Genomic DNA, 23,622 nt, shown 5'->3' with positions numbered 1-23,622 from the left:
CTTTAAGCTCCTCATTAAAACAAAGATATTCCAAGAAGCCGTGGAACCCCAACTACCCATCCAGATTCTTGCATCAACACTGTATTCCTGCACTCCCCATATACTACACATGGACCACTTACTTTGTGTTGTGGGAGCAGCAGGGACAGTCCACTCCACAGGCTGGCACAGTACAGAACTAGTGCAGAGCCTAGATGAGCTGCTAGACGGTACTGACTGACTCGGGGGATGTCATGAGAATCCGGCTTCTCTTCCAATCCACTCTTCACCATGTACCAGCCTAGCAGTCCCTGCCAAAGGACCAAAGAGATTACATGAGAGGGGCAAAACCCAGCCCCCTTCCATAGCCTCAGCTGGAAGAAAAAGAACCCACCTTCATGTCAATTTCACCCTGGTAAAGGAAAGGAGTTATCTGTTCCAGCACTGACCTTAAACATCATACAGGTGTTAGCTGTACAATAACTATGCTTCCACCATCAGTACCACCATCCAAAGCCTTCACAGATGCCATAGTCTCAGCCCACCACTCAAGAAATACTTAGTTAGGCATCATCACTGCACATCATCATCCCCCAGAAGCCCCTAGAGCCAATGCTACATATCCCAGCAGTTGCAGGCTCCCTTACCTGGAAGCAGACAAGCCCACAGAGGGCAAGGACACGCCCCTTCATGGGGTGGCTAAGCCAGCCTTTTCTCCAGAAGTAGACAGCAGGCAGAACGTAGGCCAAACCTACAACCCGACCCCACATTCGGTGCGAATACTCCATGTACCAGATGAACTTGAACTCTCTCAATGTCATGTCATGATTCAGGCTGTTGGAAAAGGCAGAGTAGAAGAATAAGCAAGGAACTCCCTGGTATGGAACAGTGGCCTCCTTCACACTCCCAGTTTCACAGGGGTTTTCTTCACCTTGGAGAGAACAGGGATAGCCAGGGAAGATGAGCACCAAAGCCACCTTTGGATCCTTGTCAGCTATGTATTGAGTGCCCCTTGTTGGAGCTAGTCCATTCCCACAGAAAGAAAGAGCCTTGTGCTGCTGACTCACAGTCAGTCTGGGCTCTGTGAACACAAAGGGGAGGATTCCCTGTCCCATCTCAGTCCTTCTGCCTGGAACCTACAGCACTTACATTTTAAATTCTGGAAACTGCTGGTATTTTTGGAACTCAGCCTCCCATTCCTGCTGTGTCCGTGGAGGCTTCATCTCCCTCACCAGGTGCCAGTCGACCATGGAGAGCCCAGACTCTGTCAGCCTAGGAGGGACAGATATACACAGATGTGACTCACTCACTCCTTAACCAAAATAAGGAGAGCGCTGGCAGCATTTACCCAGATGAACTGCAGCCACCCTTCAGCAGCAAAGGTGATGGGGAGGAAGGACCCTATGAACTAGGCCAAAAAAGTTAGCAGGTACATACTAGCCAGAGGTGGGTACAACAAACTGAAGTTGGAAGCAACGCAATGAAGATAAGATCTGCCTTGCAGCCCCCCCATATCTAATGGGAAGGGTATTGTCCTCATAACTGACACCATTTAGCCCTGCATAGAGGAAGAATGAGGCTGCAATAAAGATCAATTACTTCTACAGAGATGATCACAGAAGGGAGAGGGGGGAAGGAAAAGGCTGGGTCTGTGACAGAGCCCACAATTAAGGAGTGGAGGAGCTTACTGATGGAGAAGGAAAGGGACCAGTAAGACACTATTCATTTTGGGGTGAAGAAATAAATCACTAGCCACATACAATAGAGTGCTGTAGATTCAAAACAGTTCAGACAAGATTGGGGGTATTTATTGTTTGCACAGCACTAGCTGCATAGTGGTGTACAGACAGGTATGAAAACAAGGTTCTCCCCACAGATTGCTTACAATCTAAACAGATAACATACAAATAAGGGAGAGGGGAATGGGTGCCAAAGAAAAGGCAGTGTGAGAATAGTGAATTTTAAGCACCTGACTTGTTAAAGTTCCTTCACTCATTTGTTTGCCTGTATGCAGTCAGTGTTCGAAGATATTCTCTCATCAATTCCTTAACACTTCTGCAGAGAGGGGAAATGTCATAAAAGGTGCAGGAATTTAGAGGAGAGCATGGAGCTTTGGAAGCAGGTCAGTATGGAAGACCCAGGTACCCAGGGAAGTGTGAGAAAAAGACTTGGAAGTGGGATCAGGAGAAGGACATGAAGGTGTAATGGGAAGGCAGTCAATGAAAGGTATTGCTACAAAGGACAAGATCAGGGTTCTGTCTGGCTCAGTATTGTCTCAGAATCCCCAAAACCATATGCTTCAGAGGAAAGCATGAGAAACCATGCAGGTCAATCTGGATAGGGTCGTGAGGGGCCTTTATGAAAAGCAGGTTAACGTGGCACACAGGGAAAAGAGATGGCAATGCAGGAAACTGAAGGTGGGCTGCAAGTAGATCAATAGTATTTTCAGCAGCACTTTGTGTGGATGAGAGGTAGGGATGTAAATAACGTGTAAAAACAATAACTATGTAACTGATGAACTGGGGGGAGGAGGGGGCTGCAGCATCCCCATGTTTTAGGCGGGGCTCTGCTGCCCGCCCCAGGGGTCCCAGCTGCCCGCCACGGGGGTCCCTAGGGCTCTGTGTGCGGCCGGCAGCTGGGACCCCGGGCAGAGTTTAATCGTTAACAGAAACGGATAAGCATCAAGCTTATAGGGTAACTGATTAAACTTTTACATTCCTAGGGGAGGGGGCGAGGGGCCTGGCCAGAGGCAGCTGCTGCAGGGACTCTGCGGCGCGCCGGCCGGGCGGGGCCTGTGTAGGGCCCGGGGCAGCGCCGGCCGGGCGGGGTGACTGGTCTCTGCCCAGGGACAGGCAGGTGCCACACCGGCCGCTCTCACCTGGTCACGCCCCCCAGCACGACAGCTCCGGCCACCGCGCCGCTGCACACCAGGAGCCAGCGCCCCACGAGCCGCTCCGCGGCGGAGCCGGGCACAGGCAGGGCCGCCCCGGGATGGGCAGCGGCTTCCGACACCGCGCGCCGCTGCTGCGGCTGCCGCCACCGGAGACATAGCTGCGGGGAGAAGGGGGGGGGTCAGTGCGGGCGGGGGTGAGCGCAGCCGGGCGGCCCGGGGGAAGTGGGGGCGCGAGGCCCGTTGGGGGGAAGGGCAGCCGCGCCGCCTCCCTTACCTGGGCCCCTGAGCCCCCCCGCCCAGGGAGCAGGAGGACCCGCGCACTCCCCAGTGCCGCACGCAGCATCACGAGCACAACCGGAAACAATACCCTGACATCTGACCCGGAAACAAAGCCAGCATTTCCGGACCCACCTAGCCGTCGCCATGACAATCCATCACGTGACAGAGAGTAGGGAGCGCCTCGCGCGCGCTGAGGACAGGTGAGCGCGAGTCCGGGGGGGCGGGGCCCGATCACCGGGGGAGGTCACATGGTTTGGGGCGGGGCTTCCTTCCGGACCCGTGACCAGGGCGAGTCAGTTCCGTCGCCTCCGGAGCCAGCGGGGCGCAGGGTGAATGGGCCATGGACAGGCGGGACCGGAAACGGGGCTTGGGGGCCGGAAATGCGGGTGAGCGGGCGGGGCTTGTACCGGAAAGAGGGACGGGAACTCCTGGCGATGGTCTGGTAGAGGCGGGGGCGGAGTTCAGTCGAGGTGACGGCCAGAGCCCCGGATGGGCTGGTGCTGGCGGGCTGGGCCGGCCGTGGCTGCGTGTGAACGGGAGTGGCGCCGCTTCGGAGTCACTGCGGCTCCCAGCGGCCGGCAGGAGGCGCGGGCTGGACGCTGGGGCTGCGCCTTGTGCCCGCGGCCGGGGTCCCACGTGGGCCTCGCGCGTCCCGCTCTGCCGTGGGAAGCGGGGCGGGGCCCCCAAAGCGTCTCCCCGCGCTGGGTCCCGCTGCTTTGTACCGGCTGGAAACACACACACCCAGTGCAATAGAAACCACAGCTCGCTATATAGAGCCTGGGTTGGGAGCTGCCCTGATATTCCAGCTGCAGAACACACGGGGGTGGGGGGCAGGTAGCAAGTGTGAAAAAGCGTGACAGAGAGGGGGGGGGGGCTTGGTAATAGGCGCCGATATCTGGGAAAACCCTGAATATCGGGACTGTCCCTATAAAACAGGGACATCTGGTCACTAAGAACACAACATGCTGCTGTCAGGTTGACGGACACACCGGGATATGCTGGCATGCTCTCTGTTCAATGTGTGTTAGCAATCACCTGTTTAATTTTCTCTCTCATGCTTTTGCTCTCCCGTGTCATAACCCCAGAGTTTCTAAGTGACCCACAAAGTACCCATAACCAAACAGGAACATAAGAATGGCCAGACTGCCTCAGACCAAAGGTCCATCCAGCCCAGTATCCTGTCCTAGGACAGTGGCCAGTGCCCGGTGCCCCAGAGGGAGTGGGGAATCATCGTGTGATCCATTCCCTGTCGCCCATTCCTAGCTTCGGGCAGAGGCTAGAGACACCATCCCTGCCCCCCCTGATGAATAGCCGTTGATGGACCTACCCTCTATGAATTAAAAAAAATTTCTATGGTAACTTACAGGGGGACTGCTGGTAGTCTGGGAAGGTGACAGGTCACATCATACTGCTGTAGTGGCACTGGCTGAGGAGGTGGGGCGACAAATGCACCCCCATCCCCAAGATTTTTGCACTTGCTTAAAGTTCCATAGGTCACAGAGCCAGGGGGGCCTTGGCCTTGGCCTGATCATTTTTAAACAGTGGTCCCATACTTAACCAGCACAGCTGCAACCAGAATGGTCCAGAGCAGTTGTGTGGTCACAACACCACTGATGTTTGACAGAGAGGCAGTTAGGCCAAATGATGCTCCAGCCTGGCATGCACACAGTTTGTTTCTATACAGCGGAGCACAGGGGCGTTCTCTTGAGAACTTGATTCCTGGTGACAGCTCATGCGCAGTTGGGGTAAGAGAGAAGGGAGGCTCTGCAGCTGAGGGAGACCTGGGGTCCCTGCGGCTGGGGAAGGACGAGCAGGGACCAGAACGGGGTCCCTGCTGGGGAGCAATGGGGACCAAAATTTGCCCCACAAGAAATATCTGAATTGACACTATTGCGGCCACCTTCTTTCTTCCAATGACGTATCCAGATCTCCCCAGGTCCATCCTTACTTGTAAAAGTTACAGGAAATGAGGTGGAGGAGCCAGCTCGGCAGCCTCCACTGGGAGCCACTGCTCTATAAAAGGCAAAAGGAAACTAAAGCCACCAGTAGTATCTAGCGCTCCTAAGCACTGTCATGACCCACCAATGGGAGTGGTTTGAGGAATGTTCTTGGGAGAAAGGAACCTGACAGCTGGGCAACGTGCATGGAATGAAGTGAACCAGAGGCATTGTGTAGAGGAGCCTGAAGGAGGTGCAGGGAAAGGAGACTTGTTCACAGGACAGCAAGGGAATAGGCAGCGTATGCAGCACAGGGGTCAGGTGCCAGACTCATGCTTTTGTAGCTTTCATGCCAGAACAAATTGGGGGATGGGTTTTTCAGAGGGAGTAGGTAGGGCTGCACTTACTCTTTAGATGATACAAAGGCCTGGTGCACACCTATGTCAAGGGTGTCCGTCTACAGCCCCTCTTGCAGCTCCTCCAGAAACGTTAACTGAGGTTCTGGCTACACTTTTCCCCTCACTTGTTTATTCTCATACTCCCCATCTGTGACCCCACCAAGTTGCGAGACTCCCTCGTCAGCCTCCTCCTGGCACTGGCCAAGGTGGCCAGCCACCAGACCAGGAGAAAGCTCAATGGCAGGTACTCTCTGACTGTGGGACCTGTTTCCGTTCCCTTGTCATATCACATCTCCGAGCAGAGTTCCTCTGGGCAATGTCCGGTGACTCCTGGGCCTTCTCTGCCCTCGAAATGCTACAGCAGTGCAGCTGCAGTGCTTCAATGTGGACATTACCTATCCCTACAGGAGGGGTTCTCCCATCGGCATGGGTAATCTACCGCCCCAAGAGGCGGCAGCTAGGTCAACAGAAGAAGTCTTCCATTGACCTAGTGCTGTCTGCATGGGGATTTAGGTCAGCTTAACTATGTCACTTGGAGTGTGGCTTTTTCACACCCCTGAGCGACTTAGCTGGGTTGATTTAATTTTCTAGTATAGACCAGCCATTAGACTCCTTTTAGGAAGAGTGGGCACTGTCTGGGGTGCTTTGCTTGGTGCCCCTATCTGGAGACCTGATGTGCAAACTGTCACCCACACTCCCATTCCTAATTTTGCACTTGTCATTCCCAAATTCAATTGTGGCCTGCGCTTTGTAGTTCCACCCCCTCAGTAAAGGGGGCAGGTCTTTAGTTTTGTCTCGCTTATCCCAGGACTCACAGAGAAATCATGTCTCACCAATCTATTAGAATTCATGTGGACACGGGGGAACCAGTGGATATAGTGTACTTAGAAAGTCTTTGACAAGGTCCCTCACCAAAGGCTCTTAAGCAAGCTGTCATGGGATAAGAGGGAAGGTCCTCTCATGGATCAGTAACTGGTTAAAAGATAGGAAACAAAAGGATAGGTTAGGTCAGTTGTCAAAATGGAGAGAGCTAAATAGCATACTCTCCCAGGCGTCTGTACTGGGACCAGTGCTGTCCAACATGTTCATAAATGATCTGGAAAAGGTGTAAACAGTGAGGTGGCAAAATTGGCAGATGATACAAAACTACTCCAGATAGTTAAGTCCAAACTGCAAAGAGTTACGAAGGGTTCTCTCAAAACCGGGTGACTGGGCAACAAAATGGCAGATGAAATTCAGTGTTGTTGAGTGCAAAGTAATGCACATTGGAAAACATAATCCCACCTATACATACAAAATGATGAGGTCTAAATTAGCTGTTACCTCTCAAGAAAGAGATCTTGGAGTCATTGTGGATAGTTCTCTGAAAATATCCACTCAGTGTGCAACAGCAGTCAAAAAAGCTAACAATGTTAGCAACCATTAGAAAAGGGATAGATAATAAAACAAAAAATATCATGTTGCTATATAAATCCATACTATGCCCACACCATGAATACTGCATGCAGTTCTAGTCGCCTCATCTCAAAAAGGATATACTAGAATTGAAGAAGGTACAGAGAAAGGCAAGAAAAACTGATTAAGGGTATGGAACAGCTTCTGTACGAGGAGAAATTAAAAAGACTGATGCTGTTCATCTGAGAAAAGAGATGACTAAGGGGGAATATGATAGAAGTCTATAAAATCATGACTGGTGTGGAGAAGGTGAATAGGGAAGTGTTATTTACCCCATCACATAATACAAGAACTAGATGTCAGCTGATGAAATTAATAGGCAGCAAGTTTAAACAAAAGGAAGTATTTCTTCACACAATGCACAGTCAATGTTTGGAATTGGTTGCTATGGGATATTGTGAAGGCCAAAAGAATAAGTGGGTTCAAAAAAGAATTATATAAATTCATGGAGGATAGGTCCATCACTGGCTATTAGCCAAAATGGTCAAGGATACAACTCCATGCTCTGGGTGTCCTTAAACTTCCAACTGGCAGAAGCTGGGACTAGACGAGAGGGGATAGATCACTTGATAATTGCCCTGTTCTGTTCGTTCCCTCTGAAGCACCTGGTCAGAAGACAGGATACTGGGCTAGATGGACCATTGGTCTGAGCCAGTATGGCCGTTCTTTGACATTACAAAGTGGGATCAGGTTGGGCCAACTGGAAACCCCACATGGGGCAGGAGACTGAAGAGGGGAGGACTGGTTTCCAGGGCTGGAGCTGAGAGAATCCCTGAGCCAAACCCTACCCCTAAGCTGTGACTGGACTGGGCTGCCTCCTTGACTGCTCCTGTGTTTCCTTCCTAGGAATGGGTGATGGCTTTCTCATGGAAGTGTGCGTTGACTCCGTGGAGTCTGCTGTGAATGCAGAGAGAGGAGGTAAGGAAGAGAGGAACAGCTGGGACTTGACCTGTCCTCAGTGTAATAAAACCTGGCAGGGGTAGAATGCAACAGCCTATATGGTGCCGAGGCTTCTCCTGAAAGAGGGATTCTCAGTGTTATCAGCTGAGCATTCAGGGGCCTCAGCTTTATTATACAGACCATTGAAAAAGACACGGTTCCTGCCCCAAGGAGCTCACAGTCTAATATAGCTGTATGGAGCGGACATAGAGCATGGGATAGTGTGTCCAGTTCTGGTGCCCACAACGCAAGAAGGATGTTTATAAATTGGAGATGGTTCAGAGAATAGACACAAGAATGATTAAAGGATTAGAAAACCTGCCTGATAGTGACAGACACAAGAAGCTGAATCTGTTTAGCTTAACAAAGAGAAGGTGAAGGGGTGACTTGATCACAGTCTATAGGTATCTACTTGGGAAACAAATATTTAATAATGGGCCCTTCAAGCTAGCAGACAAAGGTATGACACGATCCAATGGCTAGAAGATGAAGCTAGACAAATCCAGACTGGATCTGGATCTGGATCTGGATCTAGACAAATCCAGACTGGATTCTCCATCATTGGCCATTTTAAAATCAAGATTGGATGTTTTTTTTAAAGCTCTGCTCTAGTTCAAACAGGAATTATTTCCGGGAACTTCTGTGTGATACAGAAGGTCAGATTAGCCTTAGAATTTATGATTTACTACTAGAAATCTGCAGCTAAGGTATGTCAGTCAATGTGTGCATCAGCCCTCACAAGCTAACCAGGGCTGGCCCAATACTTAGATACAAGATCCAAGAGACAATGACCAAGGTCCAAGCACAGTGCTAGGTGGTGGTGTGACATTCTGTACCTTGGGGGAGCGCCCTGTAACTCCCATATTCCTCGTTTATATATAATTGTGATCTTGCATATAAAGCAGGCCTTGTGAGGTGTCGGGAAAGATTATGATCTGCTGAAAGTCATTGTTCTATCCATATATGTATATCATTAATGCATATGAAGTTATGAGAATTGTGTTGTATGGTTGTCAGTAAAACATGCTGTAAGTTGGGGGAATCAGCCAGATATTAGCTCCCCAGAGGCAACAGCAAGGAAAGTAACCAACGCCCAGGCAGAGTGTCAAACAACCCATCAACAGCCATTGTCCAGCAAGGGAGCTACAGTTCAATGACTCACCTGCATGGGGCCACACCAGGAGAATTGCTCAACCTTGCCTGGAGACTCAGCAATGCCCATCCCTCAGACATGCCTGGACTTGTGTGTTCCCCAAGCACATGGGACTGAGGGCATAGAACAGAACAGAGCAGGCCCATGTTTCGTCTTTTCTCCTGGCCCCACCTATACTGCAAGCAACAAAGACACTGGCAAGTTTCTGCGCAGTAAAGCAGCTTTCTGCATTGTAACTACCGAGGTGTACACACTGCCAAGCCATTTAGTGCGCAGAAACTGCACAGTATCAGTGCTGTAGAAAACCCACCCCGACGAGAGGCATACAGCTTTCGTCGCCGGGGGTACAGCACCATGGTCCCAGTGTAGACCCCCTTGTCGATTACAGCACTGCGATTGGCCTCCGGGAGGTGTCCCACAATGCCTGTTCTCGCCTCTCTGATCATCGGTTTGAATTCTACTGCCCTGCCTTCTGGTGACCAACCGTCATCCCCACCCCGTAAATTCCTTGGGAATTTTGAAAGTCCCCTTCCTGTTTGCTTGGTGGCACATGGAGTGGTCTCAGCGCATCTTTCCAGGTGACCATGCCTGCTCCATGCACCAGGCGATCCCCCACTTGGAGCAATGCTGAGCTGCTGGACCTTATCAGCATTTGGGGAGAAGAGGCTGTCCAGTCCCAGCTGCGCTCCAGCCGTAGGAATTATGATACCTACAGACAGATTTTACAATGCATGACAGAAAGGGGCAATGATCGGGACACACTGCAGTGCAAGGTCAAAGTGAAGGAGCTGTGGAATGCCTACCACAAGACACGGGAGGCAAACCACCGCTCTGGTGCTGCGCCCACGAGCTGCCGGTTCTACAAAGAGCTAGACGCGATACTCGGTGGTGACCCCACCTCCACTGCAAAGACCACTGTGGATACTTCGGTGGCTCATGTGCCAGTTGAGAGTGGACCGAACCAGGAGGAGGAAATCTTGGATAAGGATGTGGAGGGGGACCCAGAGGCAGAAGACGACTCAGAGATCAGTGATGCATGCAGCCCAGAGCTCTTCTCTACCCCGGAGGAGCCTAGCCAGTCATAGCTGTTGGAGCTTGGCGAAGCGCAAATAGGAGACGAGGCCCCTGGTATGTGGCTTCAGTTTTGGGAATTGCTGAAGTGAGTTGTTGGGGGCAGGAGGGTTGCAGAAAGCAGGCTTGTGTCTGTATGATGCGTGTACCATGATGAGCATATGATGTACGATGAGCAGCGGAACAAGGTGTTGATTGACTCCCTCACTTCACGGGAATCTGTCTCAGAGATCTCCAGGAAACTGTCATGGAGATACTGGGCAATCGGCTGCCACAGGTTCTTTGGCAGAGCTGCTTTGTTTTTTGCCCCATTAAGGGTAAATTTCCTGTACCACTCTGCCATCACTGGAACGGGGGGGGAGGGGGAAACGGGACGGGGACACCATTGCTGCACACAGGCGAGCCGCATAATGGCCAGGACAGAAGGCGCAGTCTTGGAGAAGACCCTTCCTTGAGTCCCTGCTCACCCTCAGCAGCGAGATATCTTCCATAATGATCACAGCCTGTGGAAAATGTGAGGACAGGAATGATTATAAGGCCCCCCGCTACAGTGATGGCTCTCCCCAAGAGCCACGTGCCCAGTGTACAGGACGGTCCTGGAACACTGATTTCCCCTGCCCCTGCGGCTACTCACCATTTTGGGGGTCTTGTGGCTCATGTGGGCTTGCCTGGGGTCAGCCAGGCAGTGACAGGTGTGTGAGTACTGGCTGTGGTTTAAAGCACTGAAGCAGTGTTGTCTGTGTTGCAGACAGTACTGCTTCTGTAAAATGTTGCATTTAAACTTCACAGAGATGACCTTGGGAGAACAGCCTCCCTCTTTGTTATTGGCGGCAGAATCATAGAATATCAGGGTTGGAAGGGACCTCCGGAGGTCATCTAGTCCAACCCCCTGCTCAAAGCAGGACCAATTCCCAGCTAAATCATCCCAGCCAGGGCTTTGTCAAGACTGACCTTAAAAACCTCTCTATCTTTGGGAGCCCAGCCTCCCTCTTGTTATCACCGGCTGAACGGCTGCACAGAATTAGAAAGTGGCCACAAAGAACTAAAGAGGACTTTCTGCGTGATGTTATGATGCACTCCGCCTCTGAGAAACAGGAACTGAAGGAGTGGAGGGACAGCAAGAAGAGGGACTGAAAGGAGAACGCAGCGTGCCAGAACGAAGCCACGGGGCAGCTCTTAAACGTTATGGAGCACCAAGCGGACACGCTCCAGGTGCTACTAGCACTGCAAACCAAGCAGCTCCGCGCCCACCCTCCCCTGCAGCCGCTGTCGCAAAACTCTTTCCCATGTGCCCCCCAGACACCCCCAACACTCTCTTATCAATCTCCTGGCTCCAGTCTTTACCTGCTGCATTTCACTCCTTCCCTGTCACAGTTCAGCCCTGTGGACTCCCAGTACCCACTGCACTCAACACCCGTCCCTCTGCAGTTTAGCCCTGCTGAAGTACAGCAACCGCTGCACTGTACTCCAAAGGAGAAGGTTGGATATGATACCTGGACATACACAAATCTTTAACCGTCCCGGGACCCCACCTCCTCCTGGGACCCTCCCTTCCCCCATCCTCCTCAGTGCTGATGTGTTTTTTTGTTTGTCTTTCTCCTCCTGTTGTTGTTTTTTAATAAAATAATTGTTTGGGTTTGAAAGCCATCTTCATTCCATTAATTGAAAGAAAACAGAGCCCTGCAAAGCAACAGGCAATTTTCTTACACCGTAGTGCATCATCTGCACCAATCACAATCCCTTCTTAGCATTACAAGCACTGCACTCCGAAGCATAGCAACAAATATTAAAGGCTTTCTCCTTCAAATTGCTGCCTCGAGGCATCCCTGATTCTTATGGCCCCGCACTGCGCCCCTCTAATAGCCCTGGTCTCTGGTTGTTCAAATTCAGCCCCCAGGGGCTGAGCCTTAGCGGTCCAGCCCTGAGAAAAGCTTTCACCCTTCCCTTCACAAATATTATGGAGCGTACAGCATGCGGCTATAAGCATAAGAATATTGTCTTCGGCCAGATCCAGCCTTCCATATAGGCAGCGCCAGCGGGCCTTTAATGGCCAAAAGCGCACTCCACAACCATTCTGCACTTGCTCAGCCTGTTGTTGAACAGCTCCTTGTTGCTGTCAAGGTGCCCCGTGTATGGCTTCCTAAGCCACGGCACTAAGGGGTAGGCAGAGTCTCCCAGGATCACAATGGGCATTTCGACTTCCCCTACGGTGATCTTCTGATCAGGGAAGAAAGTCCCTGCTTGCAGCTTCCTGAACAGGCCAGTGTTCCGAAAGATGCGTGCGTCATGCACCTTTCCAGACCATCCTGTGTTAATGTCCGTGAAATGCCCACAGTGATCCACAAGTGCCTGGAGAACCATTGAGAAATACCCCTTCCGATTAATATATGCAGTGTCTAGGTGGTCTGGTGCCAGAATTGGAATATGCGTGCCATCTATCGCCCCTCCGCAGTTAGGGAAGCCCATTTGTGCAAAGCCATCCACAATATTATGCACATTTCTAGAGCAGGATATGATTAATGGCCCTGCACACGTCTGTCAACATGAGTCCAATGGTCGACTTTCCCACTCCAAACTGGTTAGCGACCGATCAGTAGCAGTCTGGAGTACCCAGCTTCCACAGTGCAATCGCTATGTGCTTCTCCAACTCTCATTCTCGTGTCCTTGCACCGCAGGGCTGGGGTGAGCTCGTTACACGGTCCCATGAATGTGCTTTCCTCATCCGAAAGTTCTGCAGCCACTACCTGTCATCCCAGACATACATGACAATGTGATCCCACCACTCACTGCTTGTTTCCTGAGCCCAAAAATGGCGTTCCACCTTGGTCAGCACCTCCGTGAATGCCACAAGCAATCTCGTGTTGTAGCTACTACACGTGGCAAGATCAATGTCTCACTCTTCTTGCCTTTGTACACCACTGCCACTTGTGACGTGTTAGTCAGAGCAAGCAGAATATTGGTCAACAGTGTGGGATCCATTCCTGCAGATCGAAGAGGCAGAGCGTGCAGTACACAAACCATTGAAAGATGGCGCCAAATGCGGACGGAAGCACAGGGATTGCTGGGATGCGAAGCAATGCATCACAGGGCAATGGAACATAGGGTGACCAGACAGCAAATGTGAAAATTTGGGAGAGGGGATGGGGGGTAATAGGAGCCTATATAAGAAAAAGACCCAAAAATCAGGACTGTCCCTATAAAATCAGGACATCTGGTCACCCTATTGGGACAGGACGCAGGATCCCCGTGACTCCCTCCGCCTTCCCACAACTCTTAGCGGCGGAAGAGGAAGAGATGCTCTGTGGGATAGCTACCCAGAGTGCACCGCTCCGAATACCGCTGGAAGTGCCACAAGTGTGAACACACTATTGTGCAGGCAGCTGACAGTGTGAACACACAACAGCGATTTCCCTTCAGCGCTCTCTGAGCGGCGCTGTAACTCTGCCAGTGTAGACACACCCTGAGAAGAAGACTGAAGACTCCAACAGAGGAGGCTGGCCCAGATTTAAGGGACAAATCTGTATATTAAGGATGCAATACCCCGTGGGTTGAGAAAAACTGCTTAGTCTAGTTGTTGCCCAGTCTAATCGGGTTGAGAGTGTAGACTGCCTGCTTAGATTTTATTTCTTATGGTAACTAACTCTTGCTCTTTGCCTAACACTTATAGTTACTTACAATCTATCTTTTGTAGTCAATAAATTTGTTTAACTGTTTATCTTTACTAGTGAGTTTGCCTGGAGTGTGTGGCAAATCTGCTGATTTGCAAAGGCTGGTGTATGTCCACTTTCCATTGATGAAGTGGTGAACCAACTAATAAATTTGCACTGCTCTCTTGAGCAGTGCAAGACAGTATATTCCTGAGGGACAGTGCTGGGAGCTGGGGGGATTCGGCTGGTGTCTTTCTCTGTGTGATTCATGATTGGCTCTGGGAGCATTCATACAATACAGCTGGGTGTGGGGCTCCACATGGGTTTGTGCTGAGTGATAACAGCACCTGGAGGGGTTTGCTGCTGATCACTAGCAAGGCATTGTGAGAGACAGCCCAGGCTGGGGAGAGTCAGAGGGGCACAGCGGTCCCACAGTCCCAGGCTGCATCCCAGGGAATCCTGTCACAGGTGGTGTGAGGCAGAGAGCGGGGCAGGTGACTCTCCCCTTTGGCACAATGCTCTGGCCTCCAGGCATATCACCCTGATGGGAGGGCAGGGGCCTGTTGTTCTAGTGTCCTGACTCTTCAGGCTGTAGGTCCCAATTTTCTGTCTCTCAGTGGCCCTTTTCCATAAGCCCCAGTTCCCTTCCTTGGTCCATGTGGCCTTCTCGGTAGTCCAGACGGATGGTGTGTGCCCCTCACTTACCGACTATTACTCGGTCTCTGGTCCCAGGTGCTGGCCGGATCGAGCTGTGTGCTGGCCTGATGGAAGGAGGAACCACGCCCAGTATGGGTGAGTGCCCCAGGGCATCTTGCTCATAGAGGGGCATCAGGACTACTGCCCTGCAACTGCGCCAGTGAAATACGTACTGGGGCAGCATTCAGTGGGACCAGGCCAGTCCTGCAGGAAGACTCAGGCTGCGTCTGCTCTGAGATCAGACCAAATTTGTGCATTCTCTGAAGCCTCCTGTCCGGTGTGCCCAAATTTTGCCAGTGTCCATGGAGTTCAGTGGCTGCTCTACCCTCCAGGGCCTCAGTGCAGGGAGCAGGCCCCACATGTCCTGGATTTGGCAGGGAGCCTCCCAGATCTTCAGCTGGCCCAGCCGTGGAAGTTGCATCCCCATCCCTTCAGCACCTCACTTCCATCCACCTAGCTCTTCACTCCTGCTCTCTTTCATTCTCCTCTGCCCTCCTGACAGGAGGCCCAGAGATTCCTGCCTAACTCCCATGCTCCAGGGTACTGGGGGTCAAAGGTCCCTTCCCATCTCTGAACCCCAGGTGAGGCTCTCCTGCTGGACAGAAGTGAGGGCTGGGAGGCCTCTGTAGCAGGGAGGGTGGGTGTCTGCCCTGCTTGTCCCCAGGCTGAGCTGTCTCTGTCTGTCCCAGCAGGGCTCCTGCAGGTGGTGAAGCAGTGTGTGCGGGTCCCAGTGTTTGTGATGATCCGCCCTCGTGGGGGGGATTTCCTCTACTCCGACCGGGAGTTGGAAGTGATGAAGGCTGATACCCGCCTAGCCAAGCTGCATGGGGCCGATGGGCTGGTGTTTGGGGCCCTGACTGAGGACGGGCGCATCGACACAGAGCTCTGCACAGCCCTGCTGGGTAAGGAGGCCCTGGTTATGGGGTTCTGCTCTGACTGATGGTGGCAGCTTGGTGCTGTCTGACCTGTGATGCTGGAAGATGCTGTGTAGGTCGCTCTGGCTAGTGATAGCTAGCTGGTGTCTGGCCCCTCACTCCAGCCTCTCCTGGTTTCATGCTGCCATCTACCCCACAGCACTGTGTGTGAACGCTTTGCAGACAGACAGCGCGGCTGCCCCCGGGAGTTCCCAGCATGAAACGCAGTCTTGGGCGAGATGAGGTGGTAAGGGAGGGAGAGGTCCATGCACGGTACATGCAGGAGAGACCAGTGTATTTTATGGCTAGCAAACTCCCCCCATACCTTCCTTTCCTATTTGTGGGTGAGAGCAGAGCTGGCTCAGAAACCTTGGTAAAGATGCCCAGGAAGTGCTTGTCTTGGCCTTCTGCATACCAGCTGGCCCAGACCTTGCTCTGAATTTTTCTGTCTTCCAAAATACCTGAGAAAAACGGCAAAAAAGGAGAAATGAAAAAATGCAGAAAGTGGGTAGAGCTGGCGTTGCCTGGAGCAGCTGGGCTGTGGGAGACCTGAACCCCTTCTGAGCCGAGGGAGGAAAGGATCCTCCCTTGGAAAGGTGCAGCAAGAGGAGAGGGCTCTGTCCAGGAGTCTGCACCACATGTGACATGGGATGGTCTGCAGGGGCTGGTATAGTCAACAGAGGACACAGCTTGAGTTTTGTCAGGAAAATGACCAGCTCTGGTCATAGAATCATAGCATATCAGGGTTGGAAGGGACCTCAGGAGGTAACCTAGTCCAATCCCCTGCTCAAAGCAGGACCAATCCCCAACTAAATCATCCCAGCCAGGGCTTTGTCAAGCCAGGCCTTAAAAACCTCTAAGGAAGGAGATTCCATCACACTGTTGGATATGAGTCAACAGTGCGCTCTTGTTGCCAAGAAGGCTAACGGCATTTTGGGCTGTATAAGTAGGGGCATTGCCAGCAGATCGAGGAACGTGATCGTTCCCCTTTATTCGACATTGGTGAGGCCTCATCTGGAGTACAGTGTCCAGTTTGGGGATCCACACTACAAGAAGGATGTGGAAAAATTGGAAAGAGTCCAGCAGAGGGCAACAAAACTGATTAGGGGTCTGGAGCACATGACTTATGAGGAGAGGCTGAGGGAACTGGGATTGTTTAGTCCCCAGAAGAGAAGAATGAGGGGGGATTTGATAGTTGCTTTCAAGTACCTGAAGGGGGGTTCCAAAGAGGATGGAGCTCGGCTGTTCTCAGTGGTGGCAGATGACAGAACAAGGAGCAGTGGTCTCAAGTTGCAGTGGGGGCGGTCTAGGCTGGATATTAGGAAACACTATTTCACTAGGAGGGTGGTGAAGCACTGGAATGCGTTATCTAGGGAGGTGGTGGAATCTCCTTCCTTGGAGGTTTTTAAGGCCCGGCTTGACAAAGCCCGGCTGGGATGATTTAGTTGGGAATTGCTCCTGCTTTGAGCAGGGGGCTGGACTAGATGACCTCCTGAGGTCCCTTCCAACCCTGATATTCTATAATTCTATGATTCTCCCTAGGTAACCCATTCCAGTGCTTCACCACCCTCCTAGTGGAAAATGTTTTTCATAATATCCAACCTAAACCTCTCCCACTGCAACTTGAGACCATTACTCCTTGTTCTGTCATCTGCTACCACTGAGAACAGCCGAGCTCCATCCTCTTTGGAACCCCCTTTCAGGTAGTTGAAGGCTGCTATCAAATCCCGCCTCATTCTTCTCTTCTGGAGACTAAACAATCCCAGTTCCCGCAGCCTCTCCTCATAAGTCATGTGCTCCAGCCCCCTAATCATTTTTGTTGCCCTCCGCTGGACTCTTTCCAATTTTTCCACATCCTTCTTGTAGTGGGCCCAAAACTGGACACAGTACTCCAGATGAGGCCTCACCAATGCTGAATAGAGGGGAATGATCACGTCCCTCGATCTGCTGGCAATGCCCCTACTTATACAGCCCAAAATGCTGTTAGCCTTCTTGGCAACAAGAGCACACTGTTGACTCATATCCAGCTTCTCGTCCACTGTAACCCTTAGGTCCTTTTCTGCAGAACTGCTGCCTAGCCACTCGGTCCCTAGTCTGTCCATTGGTGCTGAGTGCCGGCTGAACCTCCTGGGGACAGCCTAAGGAAACGAAGGAGCAGTCTGCAGTGGAGGGCTGTGTGGAAGTGGTGGAAAAGCAGGGGAGAGCTCAGAGGGGTTGACTCTCTGGCTTCCCACATAGCTTTGATCCTGACCTTTCCCCCGCCTGGGTGATGGGAGAGCAGACTCCTTTCTGACTGCCTAGAAATGGTCCCTGCAGAGGAAGCTGTCTCTGAAAGGACCGAGAGTCCCGCCTTTGAATCAAAAGATAAGGGTGATGTAGGCAGCTCCCTGCCTGACAGCCAGGGGAAAGATCAGCTACTGAAAGCAGCTGCTGACGTTACTCATAAATGGAATAAAGTTTTGATGCTCTCATGGTGGGACTGGAGACCCACTAACTGGGGGCAAAAAATTTGTCATCCAGAGAGAGACTGGACAGACGGGTGAAGCACCCACCCCGTTGCCAGCAATCACCAGGTCATTCACAGTGGTGTCAGAAGTGTGTATCTGAGGGAATATGGACTCAGCTATGCCCTCCTGGGACACTGGTTCCTTTCAGTGTCTCAGACAAAGGAGCTGTGTTGTCTCTGAGTACTCCCTTCAGACACTTGGAAACACTCCTGCCAGTGTCAGGTTTGTTCCCTTGGTTTCCCAGGCCCTCCACCCCACCGGGTTGATCCTTTCTCCTTAATGCACACCACGAGTGGGGCTGGGTGGTAGAGGGACTCTAGGCACAAACCCAGTTTATCACTGTTCTCAGGGCCATTGACGGAGGCTCTGTTTGCTACACAAAAGCTGGCAAGCTGGTCGGCCTTTCCGCCACTGCGATGCAGAGCTCCCTGTGCCAGTCTCCGATTCGGGCTGTTTCTGTGATGCGTAGCCCCGTCTTCCGTGAGCCTAAGGCACAGTACGCAATAGGGAGTGGAATTTAGGATTGCAGTGCTCAGCCGCACCGATGGGCCACTGTCCCAGCCCTTCCCAGTGCTGCAGGGCAGTCCATACACAAGGAGCTTCACAGAAAACACATGGAGACTTTTAAAAGGCCCATAAATATACGAACCGTGCCTGAGCCTAGGTAGCCTGGGCCTCTCCAAAGGCTGGTGGAGGAAACAGCCGTCTCACCTCGCCAGCTTGGCTATGCTCCCTGCTGGGCTCTCCAGAGCTGGTCCATGAGGTTGTCTTTGGGCCAGTCTTTCAACAGTTGGGAAGGGAAGGGGACCCCACGCTGATGCAGGAGCTTTTTCTCACACAGCGAGGCCTGCGCTGACCACATGAACTCTTCTCTTTGCAGCTGTTTGTCGTCCCCTGCCAGTCACCTTCCACCGAGGTGAGTTGTTGTCTGTGCTGTCCTGCTGTGAAGGAGCTGGCCAGGCACTATGCCTATGCCCCTGCCCGGGGCTCTGAGGGCCCAGGCTCTATGGCCGTGCCGCTGGCCAGAGCTCTGAGGGCCCAGGCTCTATGGCCGTGCCGCTGCCCGGAGCTCTGAGGGCCCAGGCTCTATGGCCGTGCCCCTGCCCGGGGCTCTCAGGGCCCAGGCTCTATGGCCGTGCCCCTGCCCGGGGCTCTCAGGGCCCAGGCACTATGGCCGTGCCCCTGCCAGGGCTCTCAGGGCCCAGGCTCTATGGCCGTGCCCCTGCCCGGGGCTCTCAGGGCCCAGGCTCTATGGCCGTGCCCCTGCCCGGGGCTCTCAGGGCCCAGGCTCTATGGCCGTGCCCCTGCCCGGGGCTCTCAGGGCCCAGGCACTATGGCCGTGCCCCTGCCGGGGCTCTCAGGGCCCAGGCTCTATGGCCGTGCCCCTGCCCGGGGCTCTCAGGGCCCAGGCTCTATGGCCGTGCCCCTGCCCGGGGCTCTCAGGGCCCAGGCACTATGGCCGTGCCCCTGCCGGGGCTCTCAGGGCCCAGGCTCTATGGCCGTGCCGCTGCCCGGGGCTCTCAGGGCCCAGGCTCTATGGCCGTGCCCCTGCCCGGGGCTCTCAGGGCCCAGGCTCTATGGCCGTGCCCCTGCCCGGGGCTCTCAGGGCCCAGGCTCTATGGCCGTGCCGCTGCCCGGGGCTCTCAGGGCCCAGGCTCTATGGCCGTGCCCCTGCCCGGGGCTCTCAGGGCCCAGGCTCTATGGCCGTGCCCCTGCCCGGGGCTCTCAGGGCCCAGGCTCTATGGCCGTGCCCCTGCCCGGGGCTCTCAGGGCCCAGGCTCTATGGCCGTGCCGCTGCCCGGGGCTCTCAGGGCCCAGGCTCTATGGCCATGCCCCTGCCCGGGGCTCTCAGGGCCCAGGCTCTATGGCCGTGCCCCTGCCCGGGGCTCTCAGGGACCAGGCTCTATGGCCGTGCCCCTGCCCGGGGCTCTCAGGGCCCAGGCTCTATGGCCGTGCCGCTGCCCGGGGCTCTCAGGGCCCAGGCTCTATGGCCGTGCCCCTGCCCGGGGCTCTCAGGGCCCAGGCTCTATGGCCGTGCCCCTGCCCGGGGCTCTCAGGGACCAGGCTCTATGGCCGTGCCCCTGCCCGGGGATGGGGGCTGTGCATGCCAAGCCTCTGTGCAGGGGTCGGCAGCTGTAAGGGAGGCCTTTGGTTCTATGCCCTGGATACATCCACCCCCACTTGGCTGGTGAGCTGGCTGATGGGGGGGACTCAGTGCTGAAGCCTGCCATCATGGCGTCTTTGAGCTGCTTTGTTTGGTCTTGCAGCTTTCGACATGGTACATGATCCTCTTGTGGCCCTGGAGACCCTGGTGTCCCTGGGATTCGAGCGGGTGCTGACCAGCGGCTGTGACAGCTCAGCACTGGAGGGGTTACCCTTAATAAAGAGACTCACAGAACAGGTGAGCGCCCCCTGCCCTCCTTCTGTCTCTGCTGTTGCTCTCCGTTACCCTGACCGCTCACTGCTCTGTGGGGGCTGCCCTGGAGAGCTGGCCAGCACTAACAGTGGTGGCCCCTAGGGGAGTCTCTGGCTGGGAGCACCTTCCCCATCTGCTCCAGCTTCTGCACTGGCTCCAGGAGCACATCAGGGCTTTGTGGGTTTGAGCTGTGAGGCCCCCCGTGGCAGAGACCTGCATCTGCCAACAGGGAGGCCACTTGGGCCGCTCTTCCTTACAGGCTACAGATGGGATGACTTCACGGAGGGGAGGGGCCGTCTCTATCTTGCTCTCCCTGTTGGCGTGACAGCACCTGTATCTGTTGTCCTTTGTACCATATTTGTATTGCGGTAGCACCTGGAGGCCCCCCGGGGGATCAGGGCCTGAGCCCTGTCGTGCTAAGCGACACACACACACAAGCTCACGATCCCGTTTAAAATGAAATGCTACAAATGGGAGTAAGAAAGGTGCAGGGCGAGGACAGTGAAGCGGGCGGATGGTGACAGGATCCTAGGGATACAGATGCTCTGAGATGTGGCTTTAATGAGTCCGGCTCGTCTGCATGTTTTTCTGTCTGAGACTTACATAAAATCGCGAAGTGCCTCTCTGGAGAACGTGAGATGGCCCGGCAGTGGGACTGTCAGATGGAAGGCACTAGAGGCCAGTGCAGTGTGATGGTTTGTGAATGTTACTGTTGGGAGCAGGCTGGAGTGCCCTGGGGTTGAGTGCGTGGGTTGAGGAGGGAACTGTCTGGGCTAGGAGTGGCAGAAGGCCAGGGATAGCTGAGGCTGACAAGGGGGACTGATGAGTGGAGTATAGCTGGGGTGTTGAATGATTTAACTGCTCGGTTCCTGGTTGGTGTGTTTAGGGGGATCTGCAGTCTGGCAGACTTAACTCCAACACCACAAAGGGCTAAGTCTCAGAACGTAGTACAGACAGGCATGCACGTGCACACAGCCACACTACAGCCACACACAATAGTCACACTTTATATGCCTATGTGCATGTACACACGTGCATGCCCGTGGAGACACACATGTGCATGCATACGGATGTGCACACACAAGTGTAATATTGGTTGGCTTGTAAGTTATTGCAGTTTAGAGGGCTCTTGAAAGAAGTGGCTGCAATGTCCCAGGGTCTCTGAGGTTCCTGGGCTGGAGCATGTTAGTAGGCAGAGTCCTTGCGCCAGCCTGTAAGTGTCTCCGGGCCAAGTTTCAGAAGAGCTGGAGGAGTTTCCAGCATGAGTCGCACTGGAGGCACCAGGCTGAGGAACGAAAGTCCTGCAGAATCACAAGGTCAGTGGTTTCCTCTAATGTGTCTTGGGGACAGTGCTGTGAGCTCCATGACTGGGCATGTCCTGAGGTGTGTGAGTGTGAATTCCAAGATCCCCCACATGATAGGCTGCGTCTAGACGGGGTGCATGCAAGTACCGTGGCTCTCCTGTGTGTCAAGCGGGAGTGGACAAGAGCATTAACACGTGTCACTCTGCTCCTTTTCAGGCTAAGGGCAGGATTGTGGTGGTGCCAGGTAATGATTCTGCTGCAGCTTTATGTACGTACTGGGGGCTGAATCCGTCCCTGGCTCTGGGGTCCCAGTCTCATGCACGTGCCCAGGTGCATAACATCCATGTTTCAGCTTTGAGCCATTCTGCTGTCTCACCGGGGAGTGGCTCTCCCTCCCTCCCTCCCTGGAGCGTAAAGGCCACCAGTCCCGCTACCGGCTGTGGGCAGTGAAGCCCTGTACAGCTGCCGCGTTCTGTGAGGTCTGGGGATACTCTCTGGATCAGCCAGGGGTCTCAGGCAGCTCCTCATCCAGCCTCCTGTGCCTCTGTGGAGCTGTTTCCCTTTCCGGTCCAGGCTGGGTCTGGTCTTAGGGGCTAGCCACTGGGTGATGATGCTCAGGATTGTCCTGCTCCAATGTGATGTATGAATGTATTCTTTCCACTAGGGGGTGGTATAACAGAGAGGAACCTGCAGAGGATTCTTGAGGGCTCTGGTGCACCTGAGTTTCACTGCTCTGCGCGCTCAGCCCGGGACTCGGGAATGAAGTTCAGGTAAGAGGTTGTCTGCACTAAGCCAGGGTGGAGTTACAGTCTGGCTTGTTCCTCCTACAGCTTTGCTGCTCTGAAACTGAGGCTGCGAATTACACAGAAAACTCCCTGATCCTGCTGATGCCCCAGGGTGTAAGAATTGTGTTTCGGGGGGGCTGGATGTGTGAATCCTGGCACTGGTGTTCTGGGGCACGTGAATCCAGCTGCACTCAGCGTTTGGGGGTGCGAGTCCTGTGCATGATGAGGTGCCCTTGGATGCGTTAACCCCCTGTGCTCAGCTGCTGGGAGCATGATTCCTGGCATTAGCGTACTGGGGCATGTGACTGGAGCTGCGCTTGGCACTTGGGCGCATGAGCCTGGCACTGGTGCATCTTTATGAGACATAGAATCATAGAATATCAGGTTGGAAGGGACCTCAAGAGGTCATCTAGTCCAACCCCCTGCTCAAAGCAGGACCAATAGCTCAGTGGTTTGAGCATTGGCCTGCTAAACCCAGGGTTGTGAGTTCAATCCTTGAGGGGGCCACTTGGGGATCTGGGGCAAAATCAGTACTTGGTCCTGCTAGTGAAGGCAGGGGGCTGGACTTGATGACCTTTCAAGGTCCCTTCCAGTTCTAGGAGATGGGATATCTCCATTAATTATTATTATAAATCATCCCAGCCATGTTTCTAGAAGGTCTGTACTATATTCTTTTAATGCTGGTACCTCTTGCCTAGAGCGAAGACCCTTTGCTCTGCCTGGGATATCCTTTCTCCCAGCTGTTCCACATTCCAGACAGTAATCAGTCACCTCTTGGTTTTCCTGACAGAAACAGCAGTGTTGCCATGGGAGCCTCTCTGTCTGTCTCCGAATATTCCCTAAAGGTAGCGGATGTGGCTAAAGTGAGGACCCTGAACGCTATTGCAAAGAACATCCTGTAGAGGGCAAGTGCTGAGTGTGGGATAGGAGCGCACAGACCCTGGGATCCTCCCTGCCAGTCTGGACAGATGGGCTCTGGCTTCAGTCTCACAAGGGCTGTCAAGGAAGTGGATACTATAAAGGAACCTGCAGTCTCTTCATTGGCTTCACCTGGACACTCTCCCTGGACTGGAGGCTTAAACTGGCTTTTAAAAAAACAAAAAAAACAACAACAAAAAACAAGGACCCATTCCTGGCTGTTGTAGTGGCACAAACCATTCAGCAGCAATTGGGAGAGGGGACCTTAGCTAACAGGGTAACTAAATTGTGCACTTCCCCCAGTGATTGTCAAATAAACACCCTGCAGCCA

General features: G+C 53.4%; 3 protein-coding genes across 4 annotated transcripts in view; 2 read left to right on the top strand and 1 right to left on the bottom strand.

Annotated features, from left to right (window-relative positions):
• The window catches only part of LOC101949463 (heme A synthase COX15), an 11,715-nt gene extending 8,440 nt beyond the window's left edge, over positions 1-3,275 (bottom strand). The window contains exons 1-5 of the mRNA XM_024100442.3: positions 3,147-3,275; positions 2,858-3,030; positions 1,129-1,251; positions 627-813; positions 123-290 (exon numbers count right to left, since the gene is read on the bottom strand). Of these exons, the coding sequence (XP_023956210.2) occupies positions 123-290; positions 627-813; positions 1,129-1,251; positions 2,858-3,030; positions 3,147-3,215 (720 nt within the window). The 5' untranslated portion in view covers positions 3,216-3,275. The remainder of the gene's footprint in view (positions 1-122; positions 291-626; positions 814-1,128; positions 1,252-2,857; positions 3,031-3,146) is intronic.
• On the top strand, positions 3,212-23,622 carry CUTC (cutC copper transporter). 2 transcript variants are annotated; one of them, XM_042845216.2, is made up of 9 exons: positions 3,212-3,351; positions 7,788-7,859; positions 14,484-14,543; positions 15,140-15,349; positions 18,749-18,784; positions 20,136-20,269; positions 21,805-21,832; positions 22,253-22,358; positions 23,164-23,622. In XM_042845216.2, the coding sequence occupies exons 2-9, from the start codon at positions 7,790-7,792 to the stop codon at positions 23,273-23,275; spliced, it is 756 nt and encodes a 251-aa protein (XP_042701150.1). In that variant the 5' UTR covers positions 3,212-3,351; positions 7,788-7,789; the 3' UTR covers positions 23,276-23,622. The 2 variants fall into 2 exon arrangements, with proteins under 2 accessions (XP_042701150.1, XP_005289416.1); XM_005289359.4 differs by lacking the exon at positions 3,212-3,351 and adding an exon at positions 3,381-3,537.
• The window catches only part of ABCC2 (ATP binding cassette subfamily C member 2), a 64,111-nt gene continuing 62,741 nt past the window's right edge, over positions 22,253-23,622 (top strand). The window contains exon 1 of the mRNA XM_065553597.1: positions 22,253-22,358. The gene's annotated coding sequence lies outside the window, so the exon portion shown is untranslated. The remainder of the gene's footprint in view (positions 22,359-23,622) is intronic.

Source organism: Chrysemys picta, chromosome 7 (genome assembly GCF_011386835.1).
Source record: "Chrysemys picta bellii isolate R12L10 chromosome 7, ASM1138683v2, whole genome shotgun sequence".
Lineage (NCBI taxonomy): Eukaryota > Metazoa > Chordata > Testudines > Emydidae > Chrysemys > Chrysemys picta.
Note: the sequence above shows the minus strand (reverse complement) of the source record. Positions and strands in the feature narration are given on the sequence as shown.